Raw genomic sequence first — 26,932 nt, 5'->3', positions numbered from 1 at the left:
CATTTTGTTATAAAATAATGAATCATCCACATGAAAAATTGAGTTAGTTAAAAGTAAAGATTTTGCTTGTAATCCAGAAAAGTTTTATTAATGCCAACTAACTTTTAAGGACCTTATAGCTTTTAAACTTTATTTTACGGTCATTTTGTTTTTCAAAATTCTGCCTACATCTAGTTAACACTTTCTTTTTCTACCACATTTATAACTTGATATAACTGATTTTGTATAAACTTATAAAGGCTACTAGTTGGGTCTTTATTAAAGCTCTTTTTAACATTAAATGTTTTCAATAAAAAGTATAGTTAAGAACGAATTAAGTCACTTTAAAACTTTTTCTGCAAAAAAATATTTTAACTGATATTTAACAATTTTTTCTATAAATAAGCAGTTGCAAAATTGAGTAAGTTATTAAATATTAAACTCATTTTAGTATTTTGTACGTATGTTCATAAATTTGTAATAAAGTATTACATAGCTTTGTATATAATTACATTGCAATTTGTAAGCTTTAGGCAACTAAGGTAACAAATATAGTGCAAAAAATACTGGTCCAGCAACAAAACGAAATAATTGATATTGTCAGACTACAAGTTTCAAAAAAGTATTATAAAACCAAGTAGCATGTAAAACTATTTTGACAATAAAATTGTATTCAAGGTTTATTAGATTTTTGTAACTTTAACAAAACAATCAAAACTTTAAGTTATTAATATTATCTGGAATATATCATTTTAAATGTTTAAACACAAAATTTTAAAGTACTAATAACCTTTTATGCATAGTTAAGATACACAACTTAAAAAATTAAAAAATATAATTAAGTTTTAGAAAAGTTCATACAAAAAGTGAAAACTATTTTTTAAATGAAGTTAAAAACTTTGGGTCTTCATTAACAATTGACTTACTAATATAACATTATTAGAATCAATAAAATACTATAACGGCTTGAATGATAAAGAAAATAAACAATAAGTTACTAAAAAGAATAATTCTTTCGAAAACTTTACTTTAATTAAAATGATTAACATTTAAAACTCTGAGATTTAGCAAGTTTTTGTTTAGAAATTCTGTAAAATAGAATTTATACATATTTATGTTCTTTTCATTTTGTACACTTAATGTAAGATTTTCAATATTTATGATATAAAATTCAGAAAAATATATTATTTAGTTGTAAAATAAATAAAAACTTTTTTAACAGTTGTAAAGCTTTATATATATAATTACATAATAATAACTTAAAGCAAAATTTTTTTAAACTAATAAAAATTAGATTATAATTAGAAAACTTTTCAAAACTACTATATATTTTCAATAATTAATTGGTAAAAAAAGTTTAAATGTAACAATTAGTTTAACATCATTTGTTTTTGTATTGTACACTTTATGAGAGGAGTATAATAAATTTCTAAATCTCGATATAACCGTAAAAACTAGATCAAACAAATAAAACATATTTTTTTTTAAACATAACTACATAACAATATAGAAAATTTATGAAATAAACTCCTTTAATCTTTAACCTTTTAAGTTGCATTTTCAAGTTAGCCGCAGCTTTCTAAACTTTTCAATAAATTGAATTTGAAATAGTGTATTGATTAGATTTAAAAAAAATTCAAGCATGTAAAACTACGCACAATTATCTAAAATGAGCATTTTTTGAATTATTTTTTCAAAAACTAAACAGTTTCTAAATAGACTCGCAACTCTGGTAATTGCCGGAAGCCACCTGCGACCCGGTCTTTTCGTTGATCCACGACGAGAAGGCGCCCACCCTGGCGTATATTCCCGGGTAGCTCTCCCTGGCGCACTCCTTGCCCCAGCTCACCACCCCCTGCAGCGTCCACTCGCACGACCCGCACCTCTGGCACATCAGCGGTCCTCCGCTGTCTCCCTGTCAATTGTTTTTAAGTTATAAGTTTTATTATTTGCTTTTCAAAATACAATATTGTTGTTATATTTTGAAATTGTTGTCGTTGCTGTTATTATAGATGGTGATGAGTTTAGTGTTTAAACGTTTTACAGTATTTAGCTTTGAAAAACAATAAGTGTCAACGAGAAATAAACGATTTTAGTCAAATTTAATTTAAAATATAATTTAACAGCAATTGATCAAAGATACGACATCTATATTTCAATTCAATCAACATAACTCACAATAAAGGCTAATTAGAATTTTGATATAAACCAGATCATTTATTTACTTTTTTAAACATGTTTAAATTTATTAGTAGACTTAAATAAATTGTAAAAATAAATCTTACACCAATAGAAATTATAAGAAAACTGAAAAGAAACCTGGCAAGCGTCAACGCCTCCCCTAATGAAGCCGGCGCAAATCATGGTGTCCTTGTTGAAGTTGTAGCTTTCGTAGCTCCCCCTCGCCAGGCAAATCTTCGGATCCAGTATCCTTATCTCCGCCTGCATCAGCTGCGACGGTATGCTGTTAGATCCAAACTTTTCTGTACGAGTAAGAACATTTCGATTATACTTATTAAAAAAGATGAAAAAATTGTTACTTCTCAGCACTTGATACAATTTCTTTATTTACAAAAATGAGGGGCTTGGTGTGTTTCTGTGTTATTAATAATGTTGTTAAGAACACACAGTTTGTTTAAATTCAGTAAAAAAGATGATAAAAAGGTTTTTGTTAATTCGCAGTTCTTTGTACTAATGATTAGCAAAACCTAAAAGTTTTAAACATTTTTTTTAAACTGGAGGACCGTGCCTGCATAACAAACAATACATTTTTTGTTTTAAAGAGTGTTCTGAAAAGGTACCTTGATAATGATAAACTTTACAAATTGATAACTTTTACTTACGAGTACCCCACCCAGCGACGAAACACTTTGTATCTGGCGGCATAATTTCACCTTTGGGCAGGCAAATTGTCCTTATTGTTTCTGTTTCCTCGTCAGCCTCAACTGGATTGGAAAGCTAAAATAGTATTAATTATATTAAAAAATATGGATTGTTAATCAAAATTAGTTGAAAATACTAAATGTAATAAGGGTAAAAGTCTGATGTATGGCTTTTTTCAACGATATACTGTGTATAAGTTTTTAAAATGCTTTGGTTAAACCAAGTAATTGCCAAACAAGGCTCAATTAGATTAGAAGTTATTCATAACTAAATGTTTTTGAAAAGCATAATAATGGTTATGTATTGAATTATTAGTATAATGTTATTTATGGTCACTAGTTAGTGAAGCAGTTTAAATTAGAAGTTATTGCATATATTGCTTTTAATAAACTTTACTAATTATAATTGAGTTTTAAAGTTAACAAAAAAGTAAATTTTATAGTTTCAAACTTTATTTTAAAGTCAATTAATCAATATAAATAACAAAGATTAATAAATTCTACAATAACAACATCACTTAACCAATATATCATAACCAAATTATATAATTTTGATAGTGTGGATCATCTAAATAACAACTTAGAACACGATAAAGTGATTTTAGCTGCTCATGCAGAACTTTAAAAACTTTACAATTTTGCTAACTTTTAAGGAAAAGTACAGAAACTAGATGCTAACTTTTTTCACTAAAAAACAAAACTAACAAAATAAGTTCAAAATTTTTATACAAAAACGAAACCTGAGCAGGATTTAAAAACTTTTAGGAGATACAAAAAATATATAAAAACCCTCAACAGAGCGATGTCGTTTTGCGGGAACTTGTAGTTGTCTGGTATGTGAGCTTCCCTCACGTAGCTGTAGTGCGCATCCGGGAACTTGTCCATTTCAATGTCTCCTTCTTCCGACGGATCCACTCCGAACCTCAGTTTCATATTGAACACTGACATGCCCCTGTTTGTTAATTTATAAAATAAAAAACACTTTAAACAAGCATTAAGGGAGTAGGGGGGTTACCTCGATCTTATTTTGAAGAGTTTTAACTGGCTAAAAGTTTCTTTTCAAGACTTATGGTATTCAAACAATTTTTTAAAATATAATCAGTTAAAGTCGGAGACTAGAATAGGTTCTCTATAGGACGTGAAAACTAAAAGCGAAAAAAGACTGTTTCACTTTAAGTTTTTCTCCTTTAAGTGTTTCTGCGATAAATACCTCTAACTTTCAGGAAATGTTTTTTTGGAATGTTTAGAAAATAGAATAGTTTAAGTTAGTAAAAAAGTTAAAAATTAAATATTTTATGATTAAAAACACAAAATATTTTTTTGTTTTTCTACATAATTTCCTTAACTTAAAAAAAATATTAATCACAAGTATGACAATTGCTTACTGAACGCAGTGAGCTGCAGTCAACGCCCATTCGGGACTGATGAGAGTGGCAGCGCATCCAGCTCTTCCTATTTTGAACAATCCCTGTTAATATTAAATTTTGAACAATCCCTGTTAATATTAAATTTTGAGCAATCCCTGTTTATATTTAAAGTTTGAACAATCCCTGTTTATATTTAAAGTTTGAACAATCCCTGTTTGTATTTAAAGTTTGAACAATCCCTGTTTATATTTAAAGTTTGAACAATCCCTGTTAACATTAAATTTTGAACAAACCCTGTTAGTATTAATTTTTGAACAATCCCTGTTTATATTAAATTTTAAACAATCCATGTTAACATTAAACTTTGAACAATCCCTGTTAACATTAAATTTTGAACAATTCTTGTTAATATTAAATTTTGAACAATCCCTGTTAATATTATATTGTATTCTGAACAATCCTTGTTATCATTATATTATTTTCGATAAATCCCAGTTAATATTATTTTAGCTTGATTCAAGTTAGTTGTAATCCCACCATTGATACATATTTTTAAATTTGAAGTAAAAAAAAGAAGAAAACAAATACTGATCTAAATATGTAAGTATAACTAAAAGTTTCATAAAAAAAATATTAAAACTTGTTTACAAAGTTGTTTACAGTTACAATAAAGTTTTCTTTCAGGTTTTAAGACAAAACCACTTTTAATTTTTTAATTTCAACTTTATGAATTATACTAAAAAACGTTCTTTTTTTTTGAATAAACATATATTTTTTATTAAAGTATATAAAAACTTAGTGTTTGTTATTATCATTTTTATAACTTTTATTAATACAAAACAAACAATCCAGGGCCAGGTGGTGGACTGGGCCTTGGTCCCTCCCACGATGCGGCCCCCCTGCAAGTTCACCCCGCATTTTCCCGGGGCGTATTCGACCTTCCTGCAGCACGTTTCCGACTTGTACTGGTTGCTGTGGTAACGATTGTTCAACGGCGGTTTGCATGTTGCTGTGCAGAACATTCAGTGTAAAGTATTAAAAACTTATCTAAACAAAGAAGTTAATTCAAATTATGTTTTTTAAGTTTTTTGTGGATGAGGTAGGTTTTAAAAATTAAATGTCAATTTGCTAAAATCCTAAAATGAAGTACAAAATAGTTTAAAGTACATTAGGAAATGTACTTTACAACCACCGATCTATAAAAATCTTACCATTAAACGAAAACGGGCAACGGAGAAATTTGTAAAAAGAATAATTCACAATACTTTAACAATTTTACTGACGAGTTTCACAATCGTTGCTGCAGTCGCGGTAGTCCTGGATCGGTGGATACATTTGTCCCGTCATCCTCACTTCCGTGCCAAGACCGCATCTCTTCGAACAAGCGCTCCATCCGTTTACTAAGGGAGTTGTTTAACTTATTTATTCTAAACATTTTTATTTTAACATACATTTTCATGCATATATCAATGAACATTTGATAAATTTTTCTGAAATAACATGAGTATTTTAAGCATAAATAAAATAAAATAAATTTTTTTGTAAAAAAGCTTGTTAAATTTGCTTATTTTATTTTGTACTTGCAAATTCTTAAACTGTCTAAACTATACGTATGCACAATAGTTGTAACATACGTATAGTTTAAATATATCATTTTGTTGTTCTACTCTAGGCTCTTTGAACGAAAATCAAACACCTCATTCTAAACACCACACACACACATATATTTCAAACAACCTTGGCAGTTCCCTTTGAAGCATGATTTCTTTTCAACCTCGGCTTCCAAGCAAGACCCGTCAATTGGGCTGTACCCTGGACACTTTCTGCCCCTGGTGATCGTTCCCGGCCCGCAGGTGGTCGAACAAGAAGACCACGAACTCCACTCGCCACCTATAAAAAGTAAATACTAAAAAAAGTTATAACAGGTGTTATTATTGTTAATATGATGATAGCTATTAAAACATCATTGCTTAGAGCACTCTAACACTTGTTTAGTTAGTGTACAGCAGGGTTTCCTTAAGTGGTCCATGTGCCCCCATCTTAACAAGTCAGGAAGTAATAATCTGTAAAGGGCAGTGACTGTTTATGGGGCTATAATAAGGTACTAAGGTATATTTCAAGAGAAATTTGAAACTCACACTAGATATTCCTGGGTTTGTAATAACTGGGGGTAATCATCTTTTAACTTTTTGAAAAAGGGGCGCTTGTAAAAATAAATTGGAGAAACCTTATATACAGTCAAAAAAAAATTAGCTATTTAAATCAAAACTAAAAGATAAGTAATTAAAGACAGTTCTTACCAATTGGAGTGATTACAGTTTCACATTGGGGTAATCCCGGACATTTTCTAATTTCTTCGAGCGCCCAGTTGCAGATTTGGTTGTTTCCGCAAGGTCTGTTCCGACTCTGAGTTCCCTCTCCGCAAGTAGCACTGCATATGGACCATTCTGACCAATCTGTGGAAAGCATAGAATTATACGGAGTTATAGTTATTATATACATAGTTTTTGCTTTTAATTTGTCCAGTTTTGTTAAAAAAATAGCTAAATTTTGATATCTATTACAACAGTTCTTCTAATTTACTTCAGATATATAATTTTCTTTTTTTTTTTTGCTGCAATATCAAGGCACTTCGAATTGGCTGATATTTGATTTCTGTTTGTTTTAAATTTTAATTTTCAGAATATAACTTACTTTATTTTTAGTTTTAGTTTTATTTTTTTAGTTATATGTTTGAGTAAGTTTGTTTAGAAGTAGTGGTATAGATGTAAAACTTTTGGTAAAATGGGTTAGGTACAAAGGTTTAAATGCTTTTAATGTTCTGTTGCATTATTACCTTACTTCATCTGCATAATGTAACAAATAAAAAAGATAAAATCTTACTACTGCAGCTGATCCTTTTTTAATGTATCAAATATAATTTTTTAATTTTAATTTTTTAAAAAATTACTAAGAACATTTATAAAAAAAAAAACAAGATATGCTTTAGAATTATACTTTTGTTTTGAGATTGAAAAAAAATCATAATTTTTTTGAAATAATGTTCCAAAAAAATTTAGTTAAAAAAAGGAAAATTTATGAAAAGTAATTGAAACATATAGAACTAAATATGGTTACAAGTTGTATGCAAACTGTAATTCATATATACTGGTACGTAATATACATTATGCACAAACTAACTGCATGAGCAACAGACGTTACATGTTTTTCGGCAGTAGCTTGAGTAGAAATTGCACACAACATCTCTGGAAGCAGTTGCACATTGGGGAAAGTTGTTAACACATGAAGAATCCTGGCACGTACACCTGTTTTAAATAAACTTATTGAAATATGTTATGGTTTTTATGAAAAATAAATATTTTGCCCTTGAGTACATTATAGTTTGGTAGAAATTTAAAAGAATTAAAAAATTAAAAGTCTTACTTCTAATTGAAAACTGATCATTGTACAAAAAAATATTTACTAACTAGTATCGTTATACAATAAAAACGATTTTATCAACATATAATCTTTTCTTTTTAATTTGCCTCTGTAATACAGCTGTAGCTAATAATACACACAGCTAAAAACTTATTTTGTTTTTAAATTTTTTTTATTACTCATTATTTCCAATTCTAATATAAAAAAATTACATAGTTTTGTTATTTGACTTTAAGTGGGTATACTTTTACAGGTAATTTACTTTAAGTAATCTTAAATCAAGTGTATTTCTTTATGGGCTCTTTCAAGATATATTAAGATTCAGTCTACACTTTTCATGATCTTCAAAAGAGCCTTTAGCCTACTTTAGTTTAAGTATTTTAAAAACAAATTTTAATTATCTCAACTGAACAGCTGATTAAAAAAAAATATATTTCAATCAGAAACTGACGGTCTGTTATCAACATTGCAGGCTTGCGTGTTGCAAGTTTCCGTCTGCTGCAACTCCCCCTCGCATTTTCCCGCCACTGAACACGTCCTGGTGCGCTCTCGGTTGCCACCACCGCAAGTGGCCGAACACTGCCCCCACTGCGACCAAGTGGACAGCTCTGTTGCAATGACAAACGCGCGTTAAAACGTGCTAAAAGTATAACAGGTCAAATTTGTAGTTACTGTAAAACACTTTTGATGATTAAACACTTAAGTCTTACTTAACTTACTTAATTTTTTTTGTGCTATATAGGATTTAAAACTTATATGAAGTATTATTACATGTTTTGGTTTTAAGAAAACAAATAGAGAGATCTCAACTACTGGAGGAGAAATATTGAGTTTATTTTTTCAAAAATTTATTTTACAAACTAAGTTTCGGTCAAATACCTCGTCAGTGCTTAAATAAATTTAAGAAAGATATGTGACAGTCAAGGAAAATAGCATTTAAACAATTAAATTAAAATAAAACCAAATTTTTACTCAAAATTTTTACATAGGAAACTAAACAAATCAAATTTTAATATTAAGACTGAGTTTTAGGTAAATTTTAATTCTTTTTTGGTGTTCTTCTTTGATTTTTAAACTTAACTAAAATTTAAACTTTGCCACAAATTCAAACATAGTATTATAATTTAACTTGTTTTGTGTTTAGACAAAAATTTTTTTTTAATTATAAGTTTTTATATAAAGCATTTGAGTGGGATTTCAAATTTTCATAGCGATTACAAGCACAAGATTGTTTTAATTTTCAATAGTTACGTCACAATTAATTTCAACTCAATTTTAAGCTTACTTTATTAATTAAATTTTTGCTTAAGCAATGTTTACTCTGTAAATAAACTAGAAAAAAAAAGGTACATACAGCTTTTTTCATTATTATTATTATTGTTATATTGAATTTAAAACTTAACTAAAATTTAAAACTTACCTAAAACTCAGTCTTAATATTAAAAATTGATTATTTAGTTTCTTAAGTAAAAATTTTGAGTAAAAATTTGGTTTTATTTTAATTTAATTGTTTAAATGCTATAATCCATGACTGTCACATATCTTTTTTAGACTTATTTAAGCACTGACGAGGTATTTGACCAAAACTTAGTTTGTAAAATAAATTTTAGAAAAAATAAACTTATAAGAAGTATCTCAGTATAATGTGTAATTTAACGAATTTTTATAAATTTTAGACTTTCTAACTTCATATTGCATTACTTGGTTCAACCCACCTGGACAGACATCTTTTGTGCATTTTTCAGTTCTGGTGAGCAAGCTCTGATCACAAGATCCCTCGAGACATTTTCTTGTGTCTTCTCTTGTTCCTTCACCACAAGTAACTGAACATTCACCTAACTCCCAGCTACCGTATACTGTAAAAATTAATAAACTTTCTGACTCAACTTCAAATAATCATGGGTAGTGATTTTGAGATAACAAACTATTTAATTCAGTTTTAAGTTTATTTATATCAAATTTTCCAAAATTGTCTGATATACAACCTTGGAGGAGATTTTGGTTATTAGAGGGAAATATCTAGTAAAGAGTAAAAAGTTAGCTGCTAAGAGGCGATATCTTATAACAGGGGCATTTATTTTGTAAATTTCTGCAAAGTAAACGTTTTTGAAATTTATTTTGGGAAATTTTAATCTTATTCTTTAAACCATTTTTTTAACTATGTAGATTTGGAAGTGTTTCAAGGACAAAGCTGCCGGAACGCAACTAAACGCATCATTGGTATAAATGTCGAATGCGTATTAAAATGCAATCTAAAATTAGTACCTGCACAAGTAGCTTCTTCGCAACCTTCAGTTTTGGTACTTTCCCCAACACAACTTCCTTGCAAGCAACTTCTTGTATAAGTGACAGTTCCTACTCCACAGGTGACACTACATTCACCTTTTACCCATTCTGACCAAACTGTTGAGATTAATACAGCTTTTTAAAAATAAAGCTGTACATTTTTACGTTCTTGAATTAGTAAACTATCTCTAATTTGACACTATAGTACTAAGTTTTAGTTTAAAAGTACGAAAACAAAGTAGCAAGAAAAAATTTTAACGTAAAAAAGGCAATACTATTAGTTTTTAACTCTTTTGTTTTAAAACTTTTCAAAACTTGAATTTTTTTTCTAATATTTTTATCTTAATAATTAGGCTGCGAAAAATCTAAATTAGTACATAACAAACAATGTGACCGCTACTTAAACCCATTCTACAACGTTTTTGTTCAAAAATTCATAGCTTTTTGTAACACAATTGTTTTGTCATCGAGATTAAATTTATTTAAACTTTCAAAATGATTCTAAATACTAAAAAAACATTTCGCAACTCCAGTACACTTACAAATAAAGTTGAAAACTTAATAATTTAAAACTACTTAAACATGTTAGATGTTTTCAGCCTCATTAAGTACATCACATGCATATCATAAATTCTTAAAACAAACAAGCAGACTATATACATAACAGTAAGTTAAGCGTTATCTATAAATAAAGCAGCCTAACGACAACACTATTGTAATATACAAAAAATTTATGATACATAAAGTTATTTTATTTAAATAATAGCTTATATAGTTGTTAGTTTGTAGTTAGTACCACATGGTCATTCTAATAAAGCAAAAATTGACAGGAAATATTGAGTTTTTATATATCTACAGTTCACATACTAACTGTAATCAATTAAATTTAGTTACAAAGTCCTTAATTACCAAACATATAGATAAAGTTATACAATCCATGAATACTGTGAGAACCATTATACCAGAAAAAATAAAGTTTATTTATTTTAGTCAACATTAAGTTGATTTCATTACACTTAATTGTTGCCACGCTTAGAGGCAAAAGAGTCAGCCTGAATGACCAAAAATTAGCCTGAGTTTATAAAAAAACAACAAAAAATCTAGTAAAGTGAGAATCAGAAAAATTACTACCAATACTCAAGCTAGAACATTGACGAAGCATATTGATAACAAAAGAAATTATGACCATGAAAAAAAAAAGATTTTAAAGCCTTAAAAACTAGCCTCAGATTTAGGAAAAAAAACAATAAACAAGCCTGTATTAGCCTGAGTCTGTCAAATAATCTGAAAAAATACAAACTATAGTGAGTAATTTTAGTGCGTGGCAACTTTGACAAAATGAAAATTACCATGTTGTCTCACCAACCTGGGCAGATGTTTTTTGTGCATTTTTCAGTTCTGGTGAGCAAGCTCTGATCACATGATCCTTGGAGACATTTTCTTGTGTCTTCTCTTGTCCCTTCACCACAAGTAACTGAACAATCACCTAACTCCCAGCTACCGTATACTGTGTTTTTGAGATTAAGAGGCTGTTTAAATTTATTTTGGTTTATTTGAATTACTTTAAATGTGAATTAGTGTAGATTTTAGAATTGTTACAAGAAAAAAACTAAAAGATCGATGCTAATAGTACCATTATAGGAAAATAAATGCTGCAGACATTTAAGAATATAATCTAAAATTAGTACCTGCACAAGTAGCTTCTTCGCAACCTTCAGTTTTGGTACTTTCCCCAACACAACTTCCTTGCAAGCAGCTTCTTGTATAAGTGACAGTTCCCACTCCACAGGTGACACTACATTCACCTTTCACCCATTCTGACCAAACTGTTCGGAAAAATTTCATTAAATAAAGATTATCTTCAAGCAAGCTGTTACAAATACTAAAACACTCCTTGTATAGTTGTTCTGAAAATGAGTTTTGGATAATTAAAAAAAAAAAACAATAGTGTTTTGAAAATATATACTTTTTCATAAAAAACTAAATTTACTAGTGTATGAATTTACTTCGAAGATACTTCTAACGCATACAGAATTACAACTTTAATTGTACTTCCAAGTTAAACTTCAAGGGTTTATTAGATTTTAAGCAGCCTCTCTCTTTAAAACAGGGTTTCCCAAAGTGAGCCAAGTGGCCCCTTAGGGGCCATTACAGAAATTTAGGGCACCATTAGCAGTAAAGGGCCACAGAATTAGGTCAGAGTTAGAAACTTATTCTAGATATACTGGAGTTGATGATAAAGAGCAAAAAAAAGGTCTCTGTCATTTTTAATGGTAGCTGTGTGAGAAATATTGTTGGAGGGGGCCATAGCTTTTTTAATAACTTAAAGGGGGCTTTAAAAAAAAAAGGTAAACCTTGAGTTTAAAGTAACAAAGGTTTTATAAAATATTTGAGCGTGTTTAGTTTTACCACAATATTTGTTACAACTATCATTAAATATGCTTGTATACTAACGACCTAAACAGAAGTTATAAAATATAACTTCATGAATATGTAAGAAAATTTATAAGTGATTTTTTAATACAATTCTTTATTTTACTTAAAATTTTTAAATAATATCTTATGATTATAGAATAAAAAAGTTTATAAAAAGGGACTTGCAGAAAGTCGGAAGGTTCGATTTTTGTTATCTAAATTGATAACTATTTAATGAAACTATATAACAATTAAACACTGGTTGGTACAGTAGCTAAAGAAAAAAAAATAATATTTTAATAAAAACAAAACATAATTTTCTATTAACTGATTAGCTTAGAGGAAATTACAATTCTGATGAAACCGTTCAGTAAGCATAATAATACAATTTTTAAGCAAAAATTATTTTTTAAGTTTATTTTTGACTTAAAAGTTAATTCTTAAAATAGTTCTTGTATAGACTAACGACTGATAATTGTTTATTTTTATTGTGTTTTTTGAAATTTGACTTAAACTTATCTTTTTACTGATGTTTTAAAACCTAAAATGTTTTTGAAAAAACTTCATGCACTTAAATTTTCTTGAGCCATTATCAAAAAAATCATTTAAAAAACGCTGATTTTAAGAATTAACAATTCTACTTAAATTGATTAAGCTTTAGTTTAAAAGTAATTTCTGCAAATTTTAGAAGTTTATCTTTAAACATAAAAGATAAAGTTTTTATAACATTTTTAGATACACCACTCCATATATAAATTGATAATTAATATAAAAAACAAGTATTTAAGAAAAACATATTAAAATTTTCAAGCTTAAAAAGTGTAAACATTTAAGTGTACAACACACCCTCAGTTTACGAAATAGACTGTCCATTTTCAAACTAAGTTAATTTGCAGGTTAATCTAAACCAAAGTTTCTCAAACTGGGTCAAGTTTACAGAAGTTAAGGGGGCCAAAGAGGAGCCACGAAATCATCAATTAAAACTTACACTAAATATTTTGGAGTTGATGGTGAAGAACAAAAAAAAGTTCTTAGGCGTTTTTAATGGGAGTTTTGAAACTTACAGTAGATATTATGGAAACATTTAGAAAATCTAGGGGGCCACAAGCCGTAAAAGGGGGAGCTACAACACCATAAATTGAAACTAACACTAGATATTCTGGAGTTGATGAGGAGATGCAAAAAAAAAAATTTAGCAGTTTTAATGGTAGTTTTTAGAGAAATCTTGTTTAAGGGTGCCATAGCTTTTTAAATTTCTTTACAGGGGGTCTTTTTGAAAATGTTTGAGAAATTCTGATCTAAACAGATCATAGTCATTATAAACGAAGCTACTAATTACAGCATTGAATGCTTTAAAGTGTTTTTAATTTAGTTTGTTAACGCTAGGCGCATACCAATCTAATTGTAAAAAATATATAGTACTTACAAAAGCTAAGTATACAAAAATTTAGATTATGTATATTCATTTGCTGCAAATTATGATAACACTGCTGCTAAATCTACTGAAAATCATACGACGTAAATTGTTGAGAATCTTAAAAATTATTACCAAAGTGTGAGATAAAAAAAGCAGTTTTATTCTCAATTTCATCAAAAATTTATACTTATAGAAACATTAACGCTTTTTATACAAAAAAAAGATTATAAGTAATTTCTACCTGGGCAAACTACTTCTTCACAATCTTCAGTTTTGGTACTTTCCCCAACACAACTTCCTTCTAAGCAACTTCTTGTATAAGTGACAGTTCCTTTTCCACAGGTGACACTACATTCACCTTTCACCCAATCTGACCAAACTGTTAAAACAATAAAACAAACTATTTTTTTCACCATGATCCCATTACAAAATGTTAATTTGTCAACTATGAGTTTATTTCTGTGTTAAAATAAATAAGTTTACGTTGTAAACTAAGATAATAACCATTTGTATTGTAATTAAATTTATATTTTTTGTCTCACCAACCTGGGCAGATGTCTTTTGTGCATTTTTCAGTTCTAGTGAGCAAGCTCTGATCACATGATCCTTGGAGACAATTTCTTTTGTCTTCTCTTGTTCCTTCACCACAAGTAACTGAACAATCACCTAACTCCCAGCTTCCGTATACTGTAATTACATAAAAATTATCTAACTAAACTGCTCTTTTATTGAACAAAAAAGTATAGGTTTTATGTCAAAAACTTTACGATGAAAATGTTTATTCAAAACAACTTTGAAATTTGTTAAATCTACCAAAAACAATTCTTTAAGGGATTCACAAAACAGTGAGTTAGACTAACATAGAAAACAGCAATTTAAACTGCAACTTAACTAAAAGTTACAAAAATTTATACAAAATTCACCTGCACAAGTAGCTTCTTCACAATCTTCAGTTTTGGTACTTTCCCCAACACAACTTCCTTGCAAGCAACTTCTTGTATAAGTGACAGTTCCTTTTCCACAGGTAACACTACATTCACCTTTCACCCATTCTGACCAAACTGTTAAAATAATAAAGTTTAAAAAAAGTTTTTTTTTGTAAAAACATAGTACATTGATTCCACGCTTATCAAGGCCTTGCTTATCCGTTTCCTCGCTAATCCGGCCAGTTTCAGTCCAAAAGTTAATTTTTTAATTAATTCAGAAAAAACAATGTTTCCACATAAAACTTAAAGCCAATAATTCAATTGTTCAAAGTGTGATTTGTTCTTGTTAAATTGTTTTTAGACTGTATAAAAGTTCTGTTTTGGTTATTTTTAGTTTGTTTAATTTTTTAGCTTGTTGAAAAAAACTGAAATATTTAAATTTAACAAAACAAAATTAGAGTGCATTTTATTATAAGCATATCTAAACATAAGAGAGGTAGACAGTTTAAAGAAAAAATGATGGTTTTTTTATTTGCCAAAGGCTAATCTAGCCATAATTAAAAAAAAGGATTAGGAGAAAGCACTGTATTCACTTATTAGCTTATACCTTTTAAGTAAGACAATTTTTTTGTAAATACTAATGATAAAAAGTAAAAAAAAGGGTTTTTCAGCAAATATAGCAGTAGATATAAGAATAAAAATTTTACTGCTTGCTAATATATCAAATAAAAAAACACTAATCTGCTTATCAGTTAAGTTTTTATATATTAAAAGGCTTCAAAGTGTTTAATCATATAATAGTGCATAAAACTCAAAATTACAGTTTATAGATGCAATTAATGACTTTGAGTGTCACTTTAAACTAGTCCAGCTGTATTCAAAAATGGCTAAAACATATAGCTTAAGTTAATAGTTAGGTTGATTTTTTTTGCAACCTAAGCATTGTTTTCTTAAACCTCTAACAAGCAATATGTTTACTAAATATCACATATAAAGTATATGACTTCATTATGAGTATAATGTTTACATGTAGCTTTTATGTAGTATCAAAGGTACTTTAAAACAGTTTTTTAATTAATTTTCTTGTTACTTGTCCATAAACTAAATGTTTTTAAAATTATAAACTAAGAATCATTGGCTGTAAATTTTTACTACTTTGGTTATTTTAACTAACTATAAAAAACTTGGTTGAAGACAATGTAAAATTAGAATCAATTACCTCAGCACTGGTATTACAAACTATAAAACTTGAAAAATAACAAAATCTTCACAGCTTTAACAAAACAACTGAGTAAAACATTTGATGTCCTAACTTCACTAAATATTAAATACAAGCTAACTTACTCTTCTTTTTAGAATATAGTTCTGGTTGAAAACTGAAACCTTAATTTTTTCAAAGTTACCCAACTTATAAAATAACAAAAACAAACAAAGTTTATTTATAAAATTTAAGTTATAGTATGTACTCTTAAGGGGAATCGGTCAAATATGCACGGAGACTTTTTTGCACAAAGGGGTCAAATATGCACAAAGAGATGCTTTTGCACTAAGTAACATTTTTGAACAAAGACACACTTTTACACAAAGGGTCATTTTTGCACGAGAATACTACCAACTCTTTTAAATTAAAGTTGAAGTAAATTCACCTGTTATTTATTGAATAAAACCAAAAAAGTTAATAATCTAAAATATAAAAACTTAACTATTCTTCATGGTTTATTGATTTAAAGTCAATCTATAGAGATAAAGCCTGTATCTGTGGGTGGATTTAGTAATTAGGATATCATATTTAGAAAGGAAAGTTTCACAAACTTACAGAATTAACAATTGTTTATTAATTAACTTGAAGTAAGATTAGGCTTCAAAAAAGTCTTCAATAGTAAACATACAAACTTTCATTACTATATGTACTGTACAGTAACTTTTCTAAAAATAAGGTTATAATTCAAAACTGCACTCTAACTGTCCTCAAATATAACGTTTATAAAACTAGCATGAGTTTTTAAATGAATTTTAACAAGTTCATAGATGTATCTATACAAATTGGAATGTCCTGAGTTGTTGCTTTACTAAAATATTTAGAAAATAAACAATTATATATTATTTTTCTAATTTAAATTAAACCACCTTAAAATAAAATTTATTACTAACACTCTAGTTAAAAACATTATTTTTTATAAAAAGAATTCAAAAAGAAACATTTTACTACCTGGACAAACTTCTTCTTCACAGCTTTCAGTTTTTGTACTGTCTCCAACACAACTTCCTTGCAAACAGCTTCTTGTAAAAGTGACAGTTCCCGATCCACAGGTGACACTACAATCACCCTCTGACCATTCTGACCAAACTGATGAGTAATATTTTTAAATATTCAATGTGAAAAAGAAAATAATAATTAAGATTAACATTCTTTTCACAAAAACTTGAAATAGTTATTTTATAAATTCTTAAAGTATGAACTCAATTTTTTTTTCTAACCAAATATTTTCAACTAACTTTAAAGAAAGATAATGACAGTTTTTTAAAGAAGCTTTAAATTAAAACTAAAAAATGTATATGTAGAACAATTTATTAATTTTTGTAAAAATTTTAAAGTTTAAAAATAATTTACCGTCATGATTGGGTTTTGAGCAAACGGCCTCAAATATTGAAATAATATTTTGGTAATTTCTTAGCCAAAAAAATTCCTATTTTTGGTAATTTCCTACCCATAAGTTTTAGTTTAAAAAATCAAAAGAATAATGGTTTTAAGAAAAACAAAAGTACTTTTGTTATTCAGTTTAATTTCAATACAAGTGTTCAGTTTGATAGATTTTTAATATAACAGAATAAAGTCAACAAAAATATCTTAAATTACAAAATTGTATTACTTTAATTTAACAATTTAATTTTATATTTGAGTTGAATTAACCTGGGCAAACTACTTCTTCACAATCTTCAGTTTTGGTACTTTCCCCAACGCAACTTCCTTGCAAGCAACTTCTTGTAAAAGTGACAGTTCCTTTTCCACAGGTGACACTACATTCACCTTTCACCCATTCTGACCAAACTGATTTATACAAGATGTTAGCTAAGCTGATACTCGTTCTTAACTTTTATTTTTAAATAAAACAAAAAAGTATAAAAATATCATTAGTGCCACGCATAACACGTTTATACATCTTCATATAACATTTGATTAACTTATTCAGATAAAATAAAAGTCTTACCAATTAACAATTTACTATCCAAAATAAAAATCACATAGTTCTTATACTAAACAAATAAGAGTTAAATTTAAAACAGATTTGTTCTCAAACGAACCAGGACATAGATCAAGTTGGCAGTCGACAGTCCTGGTTGTTTCTCCTTCGCAATCTCCACTGATGCATGATCTGGTGTCGGTTCTCACAGCCTGCCCACAAGTGGCAGAACATTGTCCCAGCTCCCATTTGCCCCAAACTGCATCTGCAACACAAAAGCGAACTAGAAAAAGGATTTTCTTTTTTGAATTTAGATTTATAATACAGTACAGGCACAAGTCGTAAAACTTTAAAGTAAAAGTGCTTACTAATTTTGCTTAAAAGGTCTTAAAGTTAAAGTAAACACATTTAATTTGAAATAAAAAATATTTTTGTTTCAAAATGTTTCATCACGTTTTACCTATTTGACTACTAGTTTAGACCTTTTGTTTTTTCCAGTGTTTGCTACACGTATTACTTATCTAGTTTAGAAAGTAAAGGTTCAAACAATTTAGTCTCAACACTAATTACAACCGTTGGTTACAGTATCTTTTAAAAAAGAAACAAATTATTTAGTTTTAGCTTTTTTTTTTCAAATTTCTAACCCGGGCAATCGGCCTCGTAGCAGTCTTCAGTTTTTTTGATCTGTCCCTCGCAAGATCCCTGCAAACAGTTCCTGGTGGCCTCTTTGGTTCCCGGTCCGCAAGTTACGCTGCACGGTCCGTACATCCACGCGCCCCAAACTAAAGCACATATATATATATATATATATATAGTTGCTGAATCATATATAGTTGTACTAATGATTGAGGTTAGTTTTTATACAGTTGTTAACGATATATATTTAAGCTAAAAGATAACTTGTAATACTAACTTTAGCTTTTTTTAAAGACGAACTAAAAACATTTTAATGTTACGGTTTATTGGACTACAGCTGTTTTACTACTTTAGAACTAAGCCGATTAGAAGAATTAAAACATTAACATCATCGGAGTCTAATCAACAGTACTGATTAATACTGATTTTTTTTAAATTTAAATCCTTTCTATGAACTAAAACCTTTTTGAATACAATTAAAAGTTACTAAAAAGTTTCTTTATACTTTATAAAACTTAAAGTAAAACTACAACAACCATTGAAAGAATTTTGATCACAATAAAACGCATTAAAACCAACCTGGGCAAACTATTTCTTCGCAATCTTCAGTTTTTGTACTTTCTCCAACACAACTACCTTCTAAGCAACTTCTTGTAAAAGTGACAGTTCCTTTTCCACAGGTGACACTACATTCACCTTTTACCCATTCTGACCAAACTGTTAAAAAGTTTGCTGATACCTACAACTAACGTTAACTAGTTAGATTTATTTCTTTTTTCAGAAGTTTTGCGCAGGTTTGTATTGCGTTTGTTAGTTGCTAAAATATTTACTAACAAAAATTGCCTGAGTATAACTTTTGCTATTTCTAGCAACTTAATTCGCTTAATTTACCATGCAAAAATAGCAATCATCAAATATTTATAATTTGTCTTCTCGCCAACCTGGGCAGATGTCTTTTGTGCATTTTTCAGTTCTAGTGAGCAAGCTCTGATCACATGATCCTTGGAGACAATTTCTTTTGTCTTCTCTAGTTCCTTCACCACAAGTAACTGAACAATCACCTAACTCCCAGCTACCGTACACTGTTTTTGTTGTTTGTGTATCGCTTTTTTTTTCAATTTAAAAACATATTACATTAACCTACAAAAATAAAGTCCTAATTTATTAATTTACTATAAATAAAATAAAATTTAAATTTAATAAAGGTTAAAGAGTGTTTTAATTCTTTTTTTTATAATCACTATGAAAAATTGATTCTTACTTTTGTAAAAAGTTTTTATTACAAACCTGCGCAAGCCCCTTGTTCACAATTTTCAGTCTTGGTGCTTTCCCCAACACAGTTACCCTGCAAGCAGGTCCTAGTTGAAGTTTTGGTACCTTGTCCGCAAGTCACACTGCAATCCCCTTCTTCCCATTCTGACCAAACTGTAATTGAACAGTGCGTTGATTGGATTTAACGAAAACTATTTTATAAGTTTCACACTAAGACTTACACTGCAGAATTAATAGTTTTTAGTTTGAAATGTTTATTCATTAAATAGAGTAGTTGTATTATTTTCAATAGTCTTAATATTTTTTTCTTAACTTGTAGTTATTTAAAGTTTTCTGAAGAAGAAACAACAAAGTTATTCTGAATAAAAATATAAGCTAAGCAGGAAAGCAAATCTATGTATCAGTTTAATTAAGTTAGATTATTTCAATTAATTATTTCGAATTAGAAAATTTTTCTATGAATATTTATTGTGATTGCCACAAACCTGGGCACACTTCATCCTGACAAGGCTGCTGACGGGTGCTGGCTCCCTCGCAATTTCCATAGAAACAAGTCCTCGTGTCCTGGCGGGTTCCTTCTCCACAGGTAGCGCTGCACTGCCCTATCACCCACTCGCCCCATTTGAAATCTTCAACTGAAATGATTTGTATATTGTAGTATACTTAAGATTTATAGGGATACTTTCAGACATTTCATAAAAGTGCAGATAGGTCCAAGTATTAAAAAAAGGGATATATAAGTTGACAAAAATGTTTGTTTTAATACTATATGCTAAGCTTATTACAATATCAAATTGTTCAAACCTATGCAATCAGGCAAGTTGTACTTGCAAGGTACCACTCTCTTTTCAGGTCCTGGGCAACTTCCCTTGAAACACTCTCGTGTTTGGGGCATCACCGCAAAATCACCGCATGTGGCGCTGCAGTCACCGTCCACCCAGTCGCCCCAAATGTACGAAGCACCTTTGTTACGTCATAAAAACGTCAAAAATTAAAATTGGCACAAAAAGTTTAAGCAAAGTTGTACAAAGTTTTGACTCCTTAGACCAAATATACAAAGCACTTTTCTTTTTTCATTAACTTACTACTCGAAGTGCAAAAAACAGTAAACAAATGTGCGTAAATAGCTTGCTCAAAAAAATTAAGGAAAGTTGTACAAATTTAGATTCTTTAGATTTTAGATGGAATTATGCTTTTTTATATAAATTTGTTTCAATAGTTTCTCATAAACTTACCACTTGAAATGCAAAATCCGCAAGTTTTAGGACAGTTGGCCCTCATGATATTGATGTACATGCTGTTTCGGCACAAGTTCGCGAACAATGTGCACCTGCTGGTAGAATCCCGGCAGTTGTCTGTTCGTTAATCGTAATAGCATTAACTTTATACTAACAAATATTGATCTTTGTAAAAAGAAAAAGGGCTCAAAATGTTTTATTGAGTAATTAGAGGCGGTTACATGACAATTCAAATTCGGACAACTCAAATTCCGACAATTCAAACTCTCAAAAAAAAATTTATAAGACTATATCATAAAAAGTAAACTATATTTGATAAAAATAAAAATTATCTATGTAGATCTTATTAAAATCAACAAGCTACTTTTTCTTTTTTACTAAATTTCAAACATTTTTTAAGATATTTTAAATATAATAAAAATAACTATATATTTTACTCTATTTAAGCTATATCTCAAAAATTATTTAATGATTTGCAAAAAGAAAAAAACTACTTGTAGATATTAAAAGAATCTGCATATATATTTTTTATGTTTAACAAATATACATTACTTTTATAATTTTGGCCTTTTCAACATTTTTTTAAGAATTTGAATTGTCGGAATTTGAGTTGTCCGAATTTGAATAGTCGTGCACCCATTAGAGGCAATCGAACATATTTTCAAAAACAATTAAAAAAAACAGCTAACATGATAACGTTGTAAACAATAAATATTAAAAGTGTTTGCTAAGTTTTTTTCAAAGGTCTGATACGTAGCTTAAGTATTAAAAAGTGGTCTAACTATATAATTCTTATACCGTTATGACGTAACACAACAATACCTTGACAGTCTTGTTGGTAACACTGGACGGTCCTGACGCTGTCGCCGAAGCATTGACCTTGCTGGCACATCCTAGTGTCCGTTCTGCTGCCCACACCGCAAGTTTGACTGCAGCTTCCCTGTATCCAGTCACTCCATACCGCGTCGACATCTAATGCATACTTGTAATTATTTGGTACTGTTTTACCGTTAGCCTGCTCGGAAACAATGAAGGCAAGCAAAGGATAAATACAAAAACGTGTTGTATGATTTTGAAAAAAATTAACAGTATATAAAGTTTTTGATTGTTTTTAGACTATATAATATACTTAAATGCTTTTATTGATTTTTAAATTTTACCATATTTTCTTAGCCTCTCGTAATCGGTACATTTGCGACGTCATTTCTACTAAAGCAAAAATTACTAACATTAACTAAAATAAAGAGCAAAAACAGCAACTGTCCATTTAAAAACACTATTAAAAAACAAAGTTTCCATGCTCTCCTAAAATTAAAGCTTTTTAAAATAAAACACACAAAAATAACTAATGATACAAACTTTATTAAGCATATAAAAACAAGGCTAACTATAAAACCTTTTTGTTAGCTTTTACTAACTAACTTTACCAAATACTAAACTTATACTAAGCAATCTGTCTAATAACAAAAATTTTAAAATCAAATACCATTGCAATCTGCCTTCTGACATTGAGAAGTTCTTGTGTCATCCCCAACACAACTTCCTTGTTGACAGGTTCTCGTATCAACTCTGGTACCAGTTCCACAAGTTACACTACATTGTCCTTCAATCCAATCGCTCCAAATTGGTGTGGTCACTGCCTCTGTTGATTTTAATTATTTTTTCCCATAAAACTGTTTAAAGTATGGTTTTTTTGGCGTATTACAAACTTTAAATCTTATTTTAAAATAAAAGTATTAAGCTATTGTGAACAGAAGATACCAAAATTTATTTATGTCAGTTTCGTTGATTATGAATAATTTTAAAGTTCCAACCTTTTTTTATTTGTAAACGCTTTCAAAAAAATATTTTTTATTGAGAAGCAAAACAGTTTACAAACCAACAATATAAAATCTATAATAGAAAAATAAATATTCATTGAAAAATTAGTAAAATGTTATTTAAAAACATTTTCACCTTTAAAACTGTTTTATGTTTGTTTGTTGTACACCAATTTTTAAAGCAAAGCAAAAAAATACACTTTATTGAATGAGCCAATCAAAGATATAAATTAAATCTTACGTCAAAAATACTAAACATACTACAAAATTTGTCAACGATAAATTTTGGGTAAGTTAATGACTGAGAAAAAAAGTTTTATTTTAAATATATTAAACCAAAATCTAATTTTATTGTTAATCTAGTCACCTTCACATTTAGGTTTCTGACATTGAGAAGTTCTTGTGTCGTCCCCAACACAACTTCCTTGTTGACAGGTTCTCGTATCAACTCTGGTACCAGTTCCACAAGTTACACTACATTGTCCTTCAATCCAATCGCTCCAAATTGGTGTGGTCACTGCCTCTGTTGATTTTTTCGTTAAAACATTAATCATTACCAATAAATTATATATTATAAAAACCTTATTTTTGTATAGTGTTTTTAAAGCTTACTCATAACTTTCAAAGTATAGAGCGTTAGCAGTGCATTGAAGACACTTAAAAGTAGTTTATGTTAAGTGTTTAATTTTTAGCGTATTCGAAATTTTTAACTTATGAAAAATCATTTTTCTATCAAAAAAAAACTAAGAAACCTATAAGATATAATAAATACTTTTGTTTTATGAAATTCCTTAAGTTGTTTATGATATAAAATTATAGTTTAGCTAAAAAATTGGTTTTGTGCTTGTTTGTTGTATTTATCTTCTTTAGTATACTTGCCAAGGAAAGAAACAAAAAAGATATTTTCTGTTAATTTTAAACAAGTTTTACTTTAGTATAAGTTATATCTAAATATTTCTAAGATATATGCATTACAAAAAAAATGTTTAAAACATTTATATTTCAAAAAATAAAACTTTGTTCTATCTTTAAATTTAGTTACCTTCACATTTAGGTTTCTGACATTGAGAAGTTCTTGTGTCGTCCCCAACACAACTTCCTTGTTGACAGGTTCTCGTATCAACTCTGGTACCAGTTCCACAAGTTACACTACATTGTCCTTCAATCCAATCGCTCCAAATTGGTGGGACTATAAAGTTTTAAGCTTTTAAGTTAATTACAAAATTGATGTTAAACATAAAAGTTTCATTTTAAAATCAGAAGAAAGCAAAATACTAGAGCAATTTCTTATTTTTATTAACTCTTTACGACTAAGTTTTATGAAAAAAGTATATTTGTAAAGAAAATAAATCATAATTTTAGCTTTCAAATGGTTTGATTAAAAGGTTTAAAAATAGAGCATCATCGCCCCTTAAGTAAGACTTTGACTATCAGGGGACAAAAACTAGTAAAAACAAGAAAAAAGTAAACAGGTAATTGACTAGTAAAGAAGTAAGAATAATTAAAGAAAAGGGGAAGGTTTCTATGTTTCTGCCAAGTAGGTGGTTTTGGAGTGAGATTAGAAAATGTGATATAAAGAAAATTATAAATGCACAACTTTGCAAGTTTTCAAACTAACCGAAGCAGTCTTGTTTTTTGCACTGTTCAGTTTTGATGCTGTCACCCTCGCAGCTTCCTTGCAAGCAAGTTCTTTGTGACGTCACTGTTCCAGATCCGCACGTCACGCTGCATTCCCCCTCAACCCACTCCGACCATTCTGCGTTGAAATAAAAAATTAAGCCAAATTGTACGAAACAAAATTGTTCAAAAAAACTAGAGTTGATGCCATTTGTTAGTAAATGGTAGGTTTTATGATAAAATATTAAAGTCCCGTGTGGTTCGTGGTTCCAGTTGATAATTTTTACTTTTGTGTCGAGAAGTTTTCTTTTGAGTTATTTATAAAAAAATAAGTGTTTAATTTCTATTTTTTTTTTTATTTTTTTATAAAATATGAAAAGGTTTGAATTATTTTTTAAATTATTATGATTTATGCTAACATTAAACTGTTACGTTTTACTGCAAAAAAAACTTTAACAACGTAACATCTTTTAACTATAAGTTTTTTAAAAGCGATGAAAGTATACACTCTATTTACGACATAGTAATTATTGCACAAAAACATATGTATAGTTTTGCTTAAAAAAGAATTAATCGGATCCTTCAAAGAAAGTTGCGATTTTAAACTATTTTTATGTACGTTATTTTTTACATTTTCATAGTTATACAACAATAAAATCAAAAAAGCAAATTAAATACTGTAACAAGGTCCACTGTCGCACGATTCTGTCCTCACTTTCAAGTAATCCCTGCAAATTCCTCTCACACACTCCCTGGTGTCTTGCCTCACTCCCATGCCGCAAGTGACCGAACATTCACCCTCCTTCCACGGTCCGTACTCCGCTTTGCCTATTTTTAATTAGTAATTATAGGATGGTTTTTTGTTTTGTAATTTTTTTTTATATATCTATAAAGTTTTCTTTATAGATAACAATTTAGATAAACAAATAATTTAGATAAAAACTAAAACAGCGACAGTGTTCAACTTAAAATAAAAACTCAACCGATTAAAACTAACAGATAAAGTTTTTGTTTTTTAAACAAATTATCAAAAACGTCATCAACTAAGTATAACAAGCAAATAATATATCACATCACAACAAACCGCTTCCGCATGGGTGCTCGTTGCAGTCGAATCTCTTCGTTGATTGGCCGGCGCACCACCCCTTCTCCGGGCATTGCCTCGTCCAAGTCTGGTATCCGCCGCCGCACCCGCGGCTGCACCGCCCCACCGACCACGTGGACCACTCCGGCTCTGTGACGTCATAAACGAATGATGAGTATATATATATGGTATATATACGAGTTAAAGTTTACTGAAACGTCCTTGAGCTATAATTTTTTGTTTTTTGTTTATTTTAAGAAAAGATTGAAAATATAATGTTTTCTTTTATTAATCGATATATCTAGCAAAATTTAGAAAAACAATGATTGAAAAAAAAAATAACGCACAAAGTTTGTAAAATTAAATTTTTTCGTTCAAAATAGTTTTTTTAGTATACAGCTAATTATACAAGAAAATAATTACTTTTGTATTAATAAAATGTAAGATTGTTTACAAAGATAAATTGTAAAACAAACACTCGTATCAAATTAAGTATAACATAAAATGATAAAATATATAGTTAACGGCAGGAAAAAGTAAGTAACCAGAAAATCGAACTAAAACTGGTCAAAAATTAAACGTTAAGTAGCTTACAAAGAAAAAAAAAGTAGAAAACAAAAACTAATTCTGATAAAATTTTGTTACAAAAACTCACTTGTGTCGCACAGAAGACAAGTTCTTCTGCAAGAAAGTTTTTCGAAATCGGTCGGAGGTTCTTGCCTACATTTTGCACCTCTTGAACACCAGCTGTATTTGTCGGTGCATTCTGAAGTTATAAAAGTTTTTCGAATTTAAGTAGTTTGTAAGTATTGTTTGTAGTTTTTTTTTACTGCTATGAAAATAAACTGGCTTTCATACATTAAAATTGCTGTAAACAATAATTAGTTACAAAATATTTTTTTTAATGTTTTTATTAAAACTAATCAATCTAGAACTAATTTTTATTACTTGATACTGGAATTTCAATAAATATTTTGCTAAAAGCATACAACGACTGCGTTATAAACCACATGTTTCAGTTTTTCGTTTTATGTCTGTTGCGTCATTTTTAATTATTGGTAAAATTTTTGTTGCAAACTGTTTACAAAAGTATAAACTTATTTAACGTTTAAACACGAATAATCGATATTTAATTACTTTGTGTTCTCAAATTAAAATACACTTTTCCATATTTTGAAATGTATTATTAAATTATTTTTATATCAAAAATAGCTTGATAATACTTTTTAAGCTCTACTAAAAGTTTTTTTAAGCACATGCATATAACAAATAATTTAAAAAAAATCAATTACATAAATTTAATTAAATTCAAAGTTTTAATAACTTACTGTATCTAGCATGGACTGAAACTGCTACGCCTAAAATCAGCAGGAATATCTTTATCATAGTTT

The 26,932-nt window shown here is 28.8% G+C and overlaps 1 protein-coding gene across 5 annotated transcripts; it reads right to left on the bottom strand.

The window, feature by feature from the left end:
• Positions 1–1,678: 1,678 nt before the first annotated feature.
• On the bottom strand, positions 1,679–26,932 carry LOC145832745 (uncharacterized). 5 transcript variants are annotated; one of them, XM_082940075.1, is made up of 37 exons: positions 26,870–26,932; positions 26,197–26,307; positions 25,542–25,691; positions 25,136–25,285; positions 24,459–24,596; positions 23,883–24,029; positions 23,208–23,363; positions 22,507–22,662; positions 21,843–21,992; positions 21,018–21,137; positions 20,587–20,745; positions 20,268–20,417; positions 19,798–19,935; positions 19,452–19,592; positions 19,090–19,227; positions 18,519–18,656; positions 17,996–18,139; positions 17,604–17,741; positions 16,902–17,039; positions 14,690–14,827; positions 14,313–14,453; positions 14,008–14,145; positions 11,623–11,760; positions 11,301–11,441; positions 9,914–10,051; positions 9,364–9,504; positions 8,100–8,256; positions 7,409–7,533; positions 6,529–6,684; positions 5,966–6,118; positions 5,512–5,628; positions 5,074–5,237; positions 4,247–4,329; positions 3,651–3,813; positions 2,823–2,937; positions 2,299–2,462; positions 1,679–1,894 (listed from the first exon to the last, which is right to left on the bottom strand). In XM_082940075.1, the coding sequence occupies exons 1-37, from the start codon at positions 26,925–26,927 to the stop codon at positions 1,691–1,693; spliced, it is 5,196 nt and encodes a 1,731-aa protein (XP_082796201.1). In that variant the 5' UTR covers positions 26,928–26,932; the 3' UTR covers positions 1,679–1,690. The 5 variants fall into 5 exon arrangements, with proteins under 5 accessions (XP_082796201.1, XP_082796202.1, XP_082796203.1 ...); XM_082940076.1 differs by lacking the exon at positions 14,008–14,145; XM_082940077.1 differs by lacking the exons at positions 16,902–17,039; positions 17,604–17,741.

Source organism: Thalia democratica, chromosome 3 (genome assembly GCF_965202585.1).
Source record: "Thalia democratica chromosome 3, ktThaDemo2.hap1.1, whole genome shotgun sequence".
In the NCBI taxonomy this organism is placed as follows: Eukaryota; Metazoa; Chordata; class Thaliacea; order Salpida; family Salpidae; genus Thalia; species Thalia democratica.
The sequence above is the reverse complement of the archived record's forward strand: the minus strand, read 5'-3'. Positions and strand labels throughout refer to the sequence as shown.

Excerpts from the sequence above, each read along its gene's own strand:
- LOC145832745 (XM_082940075.1), bottom strand. The coding sequence starts at position 26,927 with ATGATAAAGATATTCCTGCTGATTTTAGGCGTAGCAGTTTCAGTCCAT. Across the intron at positions 14,828-16,901 it reads TGAAGAAGAAGTTTGTCCAG|TTTGGTCAGAATGGGTGAAA; the intron begins GTAGTAAAATGT and ends TTATTTTAACAG. Across the intron at positions 2,938-3,650 it reads ACGACATCGCTCTGTTGAGG|CTTTCCAATCCAGTTGAGGC; the intron begins GTTTTTATATAT and ends ATACTATTTTAG.